This window comes from Salvia hispanica, chromosome 4 (assembly GCF_023119035.1).
Source record: "Salvia hispanica cultivar TCC Black 2014 chromosome 4, UniMelb_Shisp_WGS_1.0, whole genome shotgun sequence".
NCBI classification, from domain to species: domain Eukaryota; kingdom Viridiplantae; phylum Streptophyta; class Magnoliopsida; order Lamiales; family Lamiaceae; genus Salvia; species Salvia hispanica.
The window spans coordinates 36,759,908-36,772,640 of record NC_062968.1 but is presented as its reverse complement, the minus strand read 5'-3'; the positions used below and the strand labels follow the sequence as shown (position 1 = coordinate 36,772,640).

Genomic DNA, 12,733 nt, shown 5'->3' with positions numbered 1-12,733 from the left:
TTTTTTTTTGGACGGATGTATTATATTTTTTTGGTAATTTTATATCAATAAATAAATACATATATAATGCATGTATTTCAACTAGAAACTAATACTCCATTCGTCTTTAAAAAATAGACTAGTTTTATCATTTTGGACCGTCCCCTAAAATTTGACAAAGTCTAAATATGGAAAGTTTTTAACCAATTGCACATCACTAATAATGTGGACTACACAATCAACTAACACTATTTCCACTATTTTTTCCCCCTCTCCTTTTTAATTTTTTCATCTCTCTCTTACTTTACTAATTACATACTCTCTTCGTCCCATAATAGATGGCACACTTGAGGATTGACACGAGATTTTATGTGATGTTGTTTTGTGTGTTAGGTGGAGAGAGAAAATAATATATTTATATTAATATGAGAGGAAGATTTTTCTAAAAAATGAAATGTGACATCTTTTGTGGAACAAACTAAAAATGAAAGTGTGACATGTATTATGGGACGGAGGGAGTATTATATTTGTGTCAAATACAACTTTATTTATTTTTGGGACGAAGGGAGTATGTGTATAGAAACAAGAATACATTTTTTAAAATTAATTACTACTCCATCTGTCCTTGAAAAGTATAAACTATTTCCTTTATAGTCCATTCCTGAAAAGTGTGAACTTTCTAATTTTGACAATTTCTTTCTTTCTAATAAAGTGAGATTCATTCTCCACTAACAATACTTTAGAAAGTTTTTCTTTTTATCTCTCTCTTACTTTTCCAATTATACATTAATATACATGCTGAACTAAATGTTTATATTCTTTGGGGACGAAGATAGTATATTTTTTAATATTTACATTTTACTATGATATACGTAAGACTAATATAAAAATAATAAAATGATTATAACATTCAAATAATAAATTAATATTTTACGAATATTTGAAAAAATTATACTCCCTCCGTTTCTTCATAGTTGTGGCGGAACTTTTCGACACGGAGTTTTAGAAATAACCATTGGGCGTGTTAAATAAATAGATAAAAAAGTAAGAGAGATGAAAAGGTAGAGAGAATAAAGTATAAAGTGAATAAAGTAGAGAGAATAAAGTAAGAGATAGTAAAGTAAGAAAGAAGAAAAAGTTATCATATAAGGAATCGACTCAACTATGAAGAAACTTTTCGAAATGGTAAAATGACTCAACTATGAAGAAACCGATGGAGTAATACTAAGTTTAAAAATTTGAATAAATTAATGAAAGTTGAAAATTAAATTATGAATATAAATTCATTTCAGGCCAATTCTATGGGACTCGGGCTTATAGGTAGGTATTCAGGGCAGGGTCATTGGATTTATGCAACTTTTTTCAGATTATATATTTTCAATCACAATTCTATCATATCGTGGTTTTCAGTTAACTAGTTAGCAAAATACTATCATTAGGTTTTCCTATATACTCCGGTCTGTTTAGAGTAATTTATTTTTACACCATCTCATTTAAAAATGTCTCATTTCATTTAAACTCAAGTAGGTAAAAATTATACAATCTTCTAAAAAATAATAAATAAATTAAAATAACTAATCATTCAAATAGGTACACAATCATACGTAATCTTCTAAAAAATAAAAATAAAATCATCCAATATGTGAACCTCAATTTTAAGTGAAATAGTAACATCTTTGACAATAATGGCCTGATAAGTGATAAATACAATCCTTATGTTGTCAATTTCAAATTTGCTTCCGCCATGTACAATCAGTACAGGTCCACTTGCCTGCATAGTTTGGCTCTTTCTACATGTTGAACCGATGGAACTAACCACACAAATATAATCTACAAAGCTAGAGTATTCCATATATTATGCATTAGTAATTCTAAAAAGAAATTCTACTAGAAAATAGAGATGGGAGAGAGGCAGAGAAAGCTTCATGGTATCATGATATGCGTTCCTTACCAAGGACATCTCAACCCATTCGTGAATCTAGCTCTCAAGCTTGCTTCCAATGGCATCGCCATCACCTTCGTTCATCTTGAATTCCTTCACCGAAAGCTATGCCAAACTCACCACGCCAACAAAACAGATGTCGACTTGTTTAGTAAAGCTCGAGAGTCAGGGCTCGACATACGTTTCACCACCATGGCCGATCCTTTTCCTCTTGAATTCGACAGGGATGCCAACTTCCACGAGTATTGGGAGGGCATGGTCCACGATTTCCCACCTCTTGTCGATGAATTTGTGGGAAAAATACTCGCTTCTGATCGGGACAATATGCTCCATTTCTTGGTGGCCGACACCGTCTACAACTGGCCTGCCGCCGTCGCCCGCAAATACAACCTCGTCAGCGTTTCTCTGTGGACGCAATCGGCCTTGGTGTATTGCTTGGGATATCACTGGGATCTTCTCCAACAAAACGGCCATTTTCCATGCAAAGGTATATATCTTCACCGTATTTAATAAAAAAACAAATTACTACCTCCGTCCCCCAAAATTTGCTACACTTTGATCCGACACGGGTTTTAAGAAATGTAATGGAAAGTGAATTGAAAAAGTTGGTGGGATGTGGGTCCTACTTTTAAAATATTAGTTTTATAATAAAATGTGAGTAAGAATGAGTTAGTGGAATATGAGGTCCACTACCAAAAATGGTAAAAGTGAAGTGTATCAAATTTTCAGGGACGGACCGAAATGATAATATGTATCAAATTTTCAGGGACAGAGGTAGTAATTACTAAAAAGTTTTTTTATTTGGAGCAACAGATGAGGTGGAGGAGGAAATAAAGTACGTTCCAGGAGTTGAGTCGATAAACACCAAGTATATAATGCCCTATCTAAAACAATCATTGTGTGAAAGCGTAGTTAGCAGAGCGTCGCGGTTGCTGTTTGAGCAGGGCAAGATGGCTGATTTTGTCCTGCAAAACACCGTGGAAGAGCTTGAGCTTCAAACCCTCTCAGCTCTCAATCAATACCTACCAAACTACGCCGTCGGCCCTCTCAACTTCTCTCAAAATATCCCAACCAACATTGTCACCACAAGTCTCTGGTCCAAATCAGACTGCACCACTTGGCTTGAATCGAAACCTCCTGCTTCGGTGCTATACGTCTCGTTTGGCAGCTTTGTTCACACCAATATGCAGGTGCTTGAGGAATTGGCCTACGGACTCCTCCTCAGCCAAGTGAATTTTGTGTGGGTGATTCGACAAGGTATTCTAGGCGATGGGGCTACGGCCAGTGTGTTGCCGGCCGGGTTCCAAGATGCGGTTAAAGAGAGAGGGCTTATCATCGGATGGTGCGATCAGGTTGAGACTCTCTTGAATCCGGCCGTTGGAGGCTTCTTGACGCATAGCGGATGGAACTCCACTTTGGAGAGCATGTGGTGTGGAGTTCCAATGATTTGTTATCCTATTGGATTTGATCAGCCTTGTAATAGCAAACTGGTGGTTGCTGATTGGAAGATTGGGATTCATCTCTGTGAAGGTGGATCTCTTGATAGGGAAAATGTGGCCCACAAGATTCAGAGCTTTATGAACGGAGGTGATTTGGAGAGATTGAAGCAGAATGCAGAAAGAGTAAGGAGGATTATGAAGAGTGCAGTGGAAACTGATGGATCTTCCAAAACAAACTTCGACCGCTTTCTGAAGGATTTGGAGGCAAAGATTCATTTCCATAGCTGACAACCAAATATATATGATGCAGATTTCTCTTTTGGTGATGTTTCTACACAAACTGAAATTTGTTTGAATCAAAATCACACGCATTGTATGTATCGACTTGCATATGAATTATAGTATACAATATTGCATTACTATACAAAATTCTAGTAGTACTACAATAGAAGAAATTAAATTATTTTGTGTTCTTTTTCAAGCTATTCGGCTCCAAAGTTAAAACTCGGCCGACCACTGCAATATGAGAAAAGTGACGTTCATGTATTCCAATAATTAGAGGTTAAGATTGGGCGATTATATCACCATTTTTGCATTGCATTATTGGATACATCGTCATGCTCAAAGCTTCATAAATCAAATTCAATCACCCAGCTTAGGAAAAAAAACAGAGGCATTCTTGTGTTAAGAAGGAGAGGTGAAATGAAAGCGCACGCAATAATGATCGCACTGCCTTATCAGGGCCATCTGAACCCGTTTGTTGATCTCGCAACGAAGCTAGCTTCAAAGGGCATTACCGTCACTTTCGTCAACACTGAACATGCTCACCATCAGATTGCAAGCTCCCAAGAGATCCCCGATGCCGGTTTAGATATCTTTGCGGCAGCAGCTCTCGACATACGCTACGCCACCATCTCTGATGGCTTCCCCCTCGATTTCGACAGAGACCTTAACTTCATCGAGTACTGGGAGTCTTTCCTACGTGATTTTCCATCACGTGTTGCTGAATTCGTCGGCGACATAATATCGTCGTCAGATCCATCGATGCCGCCGTTTTTGGTTTCTGACACTTTCGCAGCGTGGCCGGCGATGGTCGCCCAAAAATTCGGCCTGGTCAATGTCTCGTTCTGGACTCAGCCTGCCACAGAGTTTGCTATTAATTATCACTTAGATCTGCTTAAACAGAATGGTCATTATCCCCCTACCAAAGGCACGCTTCTCTCTCCCAGATATAAAATCTTATTTTATCAAAATTCATAATTAACGCTAAAATCTCATTTAAAATGGTTGATTAGATGATGAGCAGATGATAAATTACATCCCCGGAGTAGCGCCGATCAGTACCAAAGACTTGATGTCGCATCTCCAAGAATCCGATGTGACAATAGTTCAAGAGATTGTTTTCAAATCTTTCAAAGAAGTTGTCAAGGCAGATTTCATCCTACACAACACAGTGCAAGAAGTAGAACCTCACACTCTGTCAGTCCTGAACCAGAAACAAGCAACATATGCTATAGGCCCCATCAATTTCTCCACCAAATGCAGTGTTCCAAAGAGCTTGCGTCATCAAGTAGACTGCTCCGAGTGGCTCGAGGCGAGGCCTCATGGCTCGGTCTTGTACGTCTCATTCGGAAGCATTGCACAGACTAATAGACAAGTGATACAAGAGATAGCTCACGGCCTTGTCGTTAGCGGTGTGAGTTTCATTTGGGCAATCCGGCCTCAGATTGTGATGGATGATGACGGAGATGTTTTGCCTTGTGGATTTGAAGAGAATGTTAAGGATAGGGGGCTAGTCCTACAGTGGTCCGATCAACTCTCTGTGCTTTCTAGCCCGGCTGTTGGGGGATTTTTGACGCACTGTGGGTGGAATTCGATTCTCGAGAGCGTGTGGTGCGGTGTCCCTATGATATGTTACCCGATTTTGTACGATCAGCCTACCAATCGGAAGTTGGTGGTCGATGATTGGAAGATCGGAATCAATCTTTGCGATGGGGAATCTGTAGGCAAGGAAGAAGTTGCGGAGAAGATAAACAAGGTGATGAGTGGTGAAGCATCAGACTGTATCATGAAAAATTTGAAGGAAATGAGGACCAAACTGCACGATGCATGGAAAGAGAATGGTTCGTCTCAGATAAACTTTGATAGGTTTCTTAGGGATTTGAATGATAAAATCTAGGCCAAAAATGTTCCTTTGCTTTATTTTTGTTTTTGCATTCCTTATTGTGGAATGGATGACGTGATATGGTAAAATAATTGCCATGTGGACTTTATTTCGAAATTCTCAATGTTATGTTTGGATTAATAAGTTATCTTTTAAAAATAATGAACAACTTAGAGCTAATCAATTGAGTTGAAAGGTTCATGGAAATAGGGCGACCCAAAACTTCAATCAACATATATTAAAGTTCCAAGAGATCACAACATGGTAAGTAAAATGAGTGTCCATTCCAACGATACTACTAGAATAAGGGCGGATCTACTTTGGAAGTATAAAGGGGCAATTGTCCCCCTCAATATATTTATTTATACTAATATGTTATTCAATTTTAATTTTTTTTTAATTTCATTTATAAATGTCTCATCTCCAACTTCTAAAATTTATTTATATGCTGAATTGAATTTCTGATCCGCTCCTATCTAGGAGGAGAATATTCTCGTTCTCATTGATAAATACTGCTAAGCAATGGTAAAAATATATTTCACCCAATTCATTCAAGTTTAAGTCTGCGATTTCCTTGATCAAGCAGAGAGATGATAAACCAATATACAAACATGAATGAGATTAAGTGGAAGCTTAGAAGATGCTCGAACCATGGTTTCAAGATTGCTCATCAAGTTGTAGGGATCAGATCAGTCTAGATTCACTAATTACCGAGACCTCTTTGTTCTTGTACAAGAGAGCTCAACCAAACTCTCACCCACGTGGCTGATTTTACACAAGCAATACAAACTAAGATTACAAAGAATCTAGTTCTAACTATTACAAGGTCTTGAAGCTGTCAACTCAGCCTTCCTCGTAATCACTTCAGCCTGCACACTCAAGACACAAGTTAGTAACACTAAGAAAGATCCTCTCGGATCTAAACACAAGAAACTAACTAAGAACAAAGAGAAAGACAATAGATCAAAGAAACATGGCTCAGAACCCGCCACAACAACACTGATCTATTCTTCCAGAACTAGACCCAAGGGAGCACCGATGGATTGGATAGAGTTAACCCTCAGACCACCAATACCTCTACCAGAGAAACCCCTCACACCAGATCAAGTTCCACCGAACAAATCTCAACACACGGCCTTCAAGTTCTCACAAACCCTAGTTCTTCTCCAGCACCAAGCAATCGAAGAGATTGCTTCACACCAGCACTCACAACAGATCTACCAATCAGAGAACCATGGAAGATCACCAAGAGATGGCCGGAAGATCATCGGAGAAGAAGAGAGAATAAGAGAGAGAAGCTTTGAAGAGAGAGAGAGAGATTAGAGAGTCAGAATGAATGAAAACGGCGCATAGCCTTCTCACATAACAAGCACAGCCCTAAATCCAACGGCTGCGAAGCAAGATCCAAGAGGGAGGGCACGTGGCAGCATCTGGTGAAAGAGGGTAAGTAATTGGGCTCAGCCCAATTAATAACATTCGGGCTTAACAAATAACATAGCCCAAATAAGAGTCCACTCTAATATATCCAACATACTCCACCTTGGACTTTTATTTTGGGAAACCAATCAAGTGTTGTAGGCTAAGGCATATTCATCACAGCCTACAAGGCAGATCCCTCAGCACCAAAGGACAAAGTCCACTAGCATTTTGGGAACTACCAGGTTGCCTTTAGACACCAGAGGGGCTGACACTCATTAGTCTAAAGGACTTCATGCCTCCAGCCACCTACCACCCTTACCACAACTGATAAGGTGGCTGAGGTCTTTCCCCCGGGACATGCAACCTATCCTAGATCAAAGTGCAAAAATTTAATGCAGAAAAGAAGTTTTTCTAAAGGTAAGGGCTTAGTTCCCATGTCAGCTGGGTTTTTATCTGTATGCACTTTATGAAGAAACACTTCACCTTTTTCTACAATATCCCTAATGTAATGAAACCTTACATCTATATGCTTTGTTCTATCATGAAAAACAGGGTTTTTACATAACTGAATAGCAGATTGAGAATCAGAGAACACAACAGGAGAGATTTTCACAAACTTGAGTTCAGAAAGCACTCCCTTTAACCATACAGCCTCTTTCATTGCCTCAGTGATGGCAATATACTCTGACTCAGTGGTAGACAAAGCCACAATGTGCTGCAACTGGGATTTCCAACTTATGCAAGACCTACACACTGAAAATACATAGGAGGTTGTTGACTTCCTCTTATCTCTGTCATTAGCATAATTGGAATCCACAAAACCAGTTAGTAAAACACCATCATCACATTACATAAACCATACTTAGCAGTTTGCTTCAAGTATCTAAGAAGCCATTTCAGAGCTTCCCAATGAACAGGACCTGGATTAGACATGTATCTACTGAGACATGACACAACATAGGCAATACCAGGCCTAGAGCTAACCATCAAGTACATAACAGATCCAATAGCATTAGCATAGGGAATTCTCTTCATAGCATCAATTTCAGATTGAGACTTAGGGCACAGATCTTTACTCAACATAAAATGAGCAGCTAAAGGCACAGAAGCAGGCTTAGCATCAAACATGTTAAACTTTCTCAGAATTTTGTACACCTAAGGTTCTTGATGCAACACAAGGGTGGATGTTTTTCTATCTCTATAGATATTAATCCCTAAGATTTTCTGAGCATCACCCAAATCCTTCATGTCAAAATTCTCACTCAAGGCAGCTTGCACACCCTTAATGGTTTTCAAACAAGGACCCATTATAAGCATATCATCAACATATAAAAGCAAGAACACATGCACAGTATCAAGATTCTTAACATATAAGCATGCATCAAAGGTACTTCTGACAAAACCTAACTTATGCATACAAGTGTTAAACTTGATGTTCCACTGCCTGGGGGACTGTTTTAAACCATATAAGGCCTTTTTCAACAAGCACACATGATTGGGAAACTTGGGATCAACAAAGCCCCCAGGCTGATTCATGTAAATAGGCTTATCAAGATCACCATGTAAGAAAACAGTTTTAACATCCATTTTCTTTAATTCCCAATTAAAATGAGCACACAAAGCCAACATCATCTTGACAGTAGTGAATTTAACAACAGGGGCAAAGATTTCTGTGTAATCTACCCCCTCTTGTTGAGTAAAACCTTTTGCCACTAATCTGGCCTTGTACCTAAGGCCCTCCACCTCATTTTTCAATTTGTAAAGCCACCTGCAATCAACCACAGATGCACCATGAGGCAAAGGTACAAGAATCCAAGTAAAATTAATTTTTAGAGAATGCATCTCTTCCAACATGGCTTTATGCCACTGACTCCAGAACTTTGACTTAGTAGCCTGCTTATAAGTTTGAGGCTCATCACCATCAGATTCATGTACATTGAAAGCCAAATTTATAAGAGCAACTAGGCCAACAAAACCATCAAACCTAGAAGGTCTATTGACATTGACCCTTCTAGTTCTATCTCTAGATAACACATAATCCTGCAAGTTAGTATTATCAATAGCATTTTGAATGCCACTAGGGCTATGTATCACATTCTGGGCAGGTACAGGAGGAGAATTTCTAACAGGACTATCATGCAGATTAGGCACATTGTCATCAACATTTTGGATAGGATTATCATGCCTCACATTTGGATTTCCTTCATCAGGTGTCTCATTAGGAGTATAGACTGGATAAGTGTTCCAAAATGGTTGCTCCACCTCACTTGGAGCATTACTGGAATGCTCCACTCCAGTGAGTGTATCTGTGGACTCCACCTCGTTTAGGGGTTCATTGTCCACATCTATAGGATCTGGGCTACTTGTCAATCTTAAGCTGGGGAATTCATCTTCATTGAAGACTACATCCCTACTTATAATGACCTTGAACCCAGGTTCATCCCTTAGCCAGACTCTATACCCTTTGACACCCTCAGGGTAACCTAGAAAAACACATTTCCTAGATCTAGGCTCAAGTTTATCAGATTTATAATGCACAAAAGCAGTACAGCCAAAAACCCTTAGGTGAGAGAAATCAAGAGGCTTGCCATAGAACACATATTCAGGACACTGACCAACCAGAGGCATAGAAGGAGGCCTATTTACCAAATAAGTAGCAGTTAATAAAGCTTCACCCCAAAACTTTTTTGACAATCCAGACTTAGAAAACATGCATCTCACTTTTTCAAGCAAATTTCTGTTCATTCTCTCAGCAACCCTATTTTGTTGTGGGGTATAAGGCACAGTTCTATGTCTTTTGATTCCAAAACTATCACATAAATCATCCATCTGATTATTACAAAACTCCAGGCCATTATCAGTTCTAATAGCCTTAATCTTCTTACCAGTTTGAGTCTCAATCAAGGTTTTCCAAGTTTTAAGTTTTTCAAAAACATCAGACTTATGTCTCATCAAAAAACACCAAACTTTTCTTGAAAAATCATCAATCACAGACAAGAAGTAAACACATCCAGAGTGAGAAGACACAGAAGCAGGACCCCAGACATCCATATGCAAATATTCCAAAATACATTTACTCACATTAGCAGGAGCAGGGGTGCTAGGAAAAGAGACTCTATGTTGTTTACCCAGCACACAAGAATCACAGAAGGGCAACTCACTTTGAACATCATTATCAGAAAGGATGCTTTTTCAGAACACTCAAGCCTTTAGCACTCATATGACCTAGCCTATTATGCCACAACATGGTTCTATCAGTTTTAACTACATTGGCATAAGCTTTTTCACATGCAAGAGGCACAACAGTACAGACATACAAGCCACATTTTTTCTTAGCTTTGAAAAGACACATAGACCCTCTGCAAATCTTCATGCAACCTTCCCCCCATTTGCCCCTCATACCCTCATTCTCAAGAGCAGTACAAGACATCAAGTTATAGCACAGATCTGGAACATATCTAACATCCTTCAAGCTAAGCACATAACCATTTCCAAACTTCAAACACACAGTGCCAATACCAAGAATTTCACATTTCTTGTCATCAGCCATTGACACAAAGGTTTTAGTTACAGGTTTCAGCTCAGAAAACACTTCCTTGAAAGGACTCACATGATAAGTACATCTACAATCACATAACCAGTCATTAGAGGTAAAAGGACAAGCAGGAGAGGCATTCACAAATTGCGGATCATGCACCATGAACACAAAATCATTAACATTGTCATATGTAGCAACATTAACAAGGGTTTCAACCTGGGGACTGTTGTTAGGAAACTTATTCTTCTTAGGCTTAGTGCACTCTCTCTTATAGTACCCAACATCACCACAATTGAAACACTTCCTATAGGTTTTAGGATCCTTGCTTCTAGACCTAGACCTAAACTTTTTCCTAGAGTTTGAGGTATTACCAGAACCACTACTGGGCTCATTGTCTGACGTACTTGGATTTTGCTTGGTTTTAGAGAGTAATCTTGCAAGGTTTTGATCACATTTCGTCTATTATCGGATATGATTATGATTACTTCTCTATTATTTTGGTATTTGACCATTTTGTTAAGAATGTGTAGAAAAAGGTACAAAATATATGGATGTGCAGCATCCTTGGTTTGAGACAATATTAACTGGAGGAGATTTTGAAGTCCAATCAGCCCCTAATGCATATCAATCTCTTCCTCTTCGAAAGAGCTTCGTGTTGGTATCTCGCACGCCTCAATCGGAGTTCGGTAGAAGAAGTTATGGCCGTTATAAGAACACTGCGCGTTCCAGAAAATTCCACGCGGCCGGGTGAATTAACCACCCGGCCGGGTACGGTGTTATGCGCGGAATAGGTCAGAAAGTGGTCCAAAATGACCACCCGGCTGGGTAGGCTATTTTGGCGTATTTTTATGCCAAAAACGCGATTTTTGATAGAGGATTAAAAGGAAGAACGCCTAGTTTTCATAATTGAACATTCCACCGCCTCCAACACATTCCACACTTCCCCAAGAACACTTTGAAGAGAGATTTGAAGATTGAAGACTACAAATCGAGAGATTGGAGTCTCTAATCCATAGAATCGTTCCACAGGAGTATTTATTTGCTTTCTTTGATGTATTTGATTGAATCCATTGTTTTGGTTTTCATGAAGAACATGAGTAGCTAATTTTATTGTGGAGTTTTGGTGAAGACTACAATGGATGTTTGTGATTAATTCAAGGACTTCTTTTGATTGCTTAGCTCTTGTGATTCCTTTGTTCATTCTTGTGCCTTTTCAATTCAATTGCTTAGCTACCAATTGAGTTTGTTTACCTTTATAGTTGTAATCGAGAGATACCTATCTAGGTTTGATAAAAGAGTGAGCATCACTTTGATAATCTACACTCGAGAGAGGGGAACCTTAGTGAGGGCTTGGGTCTTTTGTTCTATGGAGTTAATCTAAACATATTAGAAGGAGACTTCAATATTAAGGGTTAATCAACGGGGTGAGTACACTCGCGAGGGGGCTCAACCTAGACTAGCGACTTTCCTAGTAATCCTAGAGACATAAAATGGGTAATCGAAGTTGTTGAATCAATCACAATACAATTCCATTGTAGTTGGATCCAAAACTCTACTCTCCTCTTTGTGGTATCTTTTCACTTGTGTTTATTTCCTCTTGTCACTTTTAATTTCTTTTCATTGTTATATGCTTATAGTAGTGTTAGAACAAAACCTTTTCTCTTGGATTGTCTAGATAGTAATTGAAATTTGTTCGTGGTACTTGAGTTGATACAATCTTGTCTCTGTGGGATACGATACTCTTGCTTGCTAATTGCTACACTAGCCCCGTACACTTGCGGGTATTATTTGTGTTAAAATAAGTTGAGTCAAGTTTTTGGCGCCGTTGCCGGGGACAATTTTGTGTCAATATAGCTTAATATCGTGATAATAATAGAGATTACTAATCTAGATTTTATTTGCTTTATTTTTATTTTTATTTTTGAGTTCTCTAATCTTTGTGTTTCCTTGGGCAGGTTGTATGCACACGCGTTCTAAAGGTCCACCTTTAGAGCCAATCGATCTTGAGATCGAAGCATCCAACAGGAAGAGGAACGCACAGAGGAGGTTAAACCAAAGGATTCGGGTATCTTCACCCGGTCATAGGCGTCTACCTTCTCCTATCCAGAGAACTCCGTCACCCAGTCCATCTCCACTTCCATCTCCCGTACAGTACGAGCCGCGGTCTCCAATCCTAATGGCGGACGAGGAGAACAACAATTTTGAAAACAACAATGAGAACAACGAGGAGAACAACAATGTGGAGCATCCCG

At 38.9% G+C, this 12,733-nt stretch overlaps 2 protein-coding genes across 3 annotated transcripts; both read left to right on the top strand.

Moving 5' to 3' along the window:
- The first annotated feature begins 1,762 nt into the window (after window positions 1-1,762).
- On the top strand, window positions 1,763-3,789 carry LOC125222851 (UDP-glycosyltransferase 86A1-like). Of its 2 annotated transcripts, none has more exons than XM_048125695.1 (2): window positions 1,763-2,408; window positions 2,714-3,789. In XM_048125695.1, the coding sequence occupies exons 1-2, from the start codon at window positions 1,880-1,882 to the stop codon at window positions 3,646-3,648; spliced, it is 1,464 nt and encodes a 487-aa protein (XP_047981652.1). In that variant the 5' UTR covers window positions 1,763-1,879; the 3' UTR covers window positions 3,649-3,789. The 2 variants fall into 2 exon arrangements, with proteins under 2 accessions (XP_047981652.1, XP_047981653.1); XM_048125696.1 differs by having other exon boundaries at window positions 1,766-2,408; window positions 2,735-3,789.
- Window positions 3,790-4,062: 273 nt separating this feature from the next.
- On the top strand, window positions 4,063-5,641 carry LOC125222853 (UDP-glycosyltransferase 86A1-like). Its single transcript, XM_048125697.1, has 2 exons — window positions 4,063-4,570; window positions 4,656-5,641. The coding sequence occupies exons 1-2, from the start codon at window positions 4,063-4,065 to the stop codon at window positions 5,537-5,539; spliced, it is 1,392 nt and encodes a 463-aa protein (XP_047981654.1). The 3' UTR covers window positions 5,540-5,641.
- Window positions 5,642-12,733: the final 7,092 nt, after the last annotated feature.

What these genes read in the sequence shown, in the direction of transcription:
- LOC125222851 (XM_048125695.1), top strand. Translation starts at nt 1,880, where the DNA reads ATGGGAGAGAGGCAGAGAAAGCTTCATGGTATCATGATATGCGTTCCT. An exon ending in CGGCCATTTTCCATGCAAAG is followed by an intron (nt 2,409 to 2,713) that starts GTATATATCTTC and finishes ATTACTAAAAAG; the next exon opens with TTTTTTTATTTGGAGCAACA.
- LOC125222853 (XM_048125697.1), top strand. Translation starts at nt 4,063, where the DNA reads ATGAAAGCGCACGCAATAATGATCGCACTGCCTTATCAGGGCCATCTG. An exon ending in TCATTATCCCCCTACCAAAG is followed by an intron (nt 4,571 to 4,655) that starts GCACGCTTCTCT and finishes ATGGTTGATTAG; the next exon opens with ATGATGAGCAGATGATAAAT.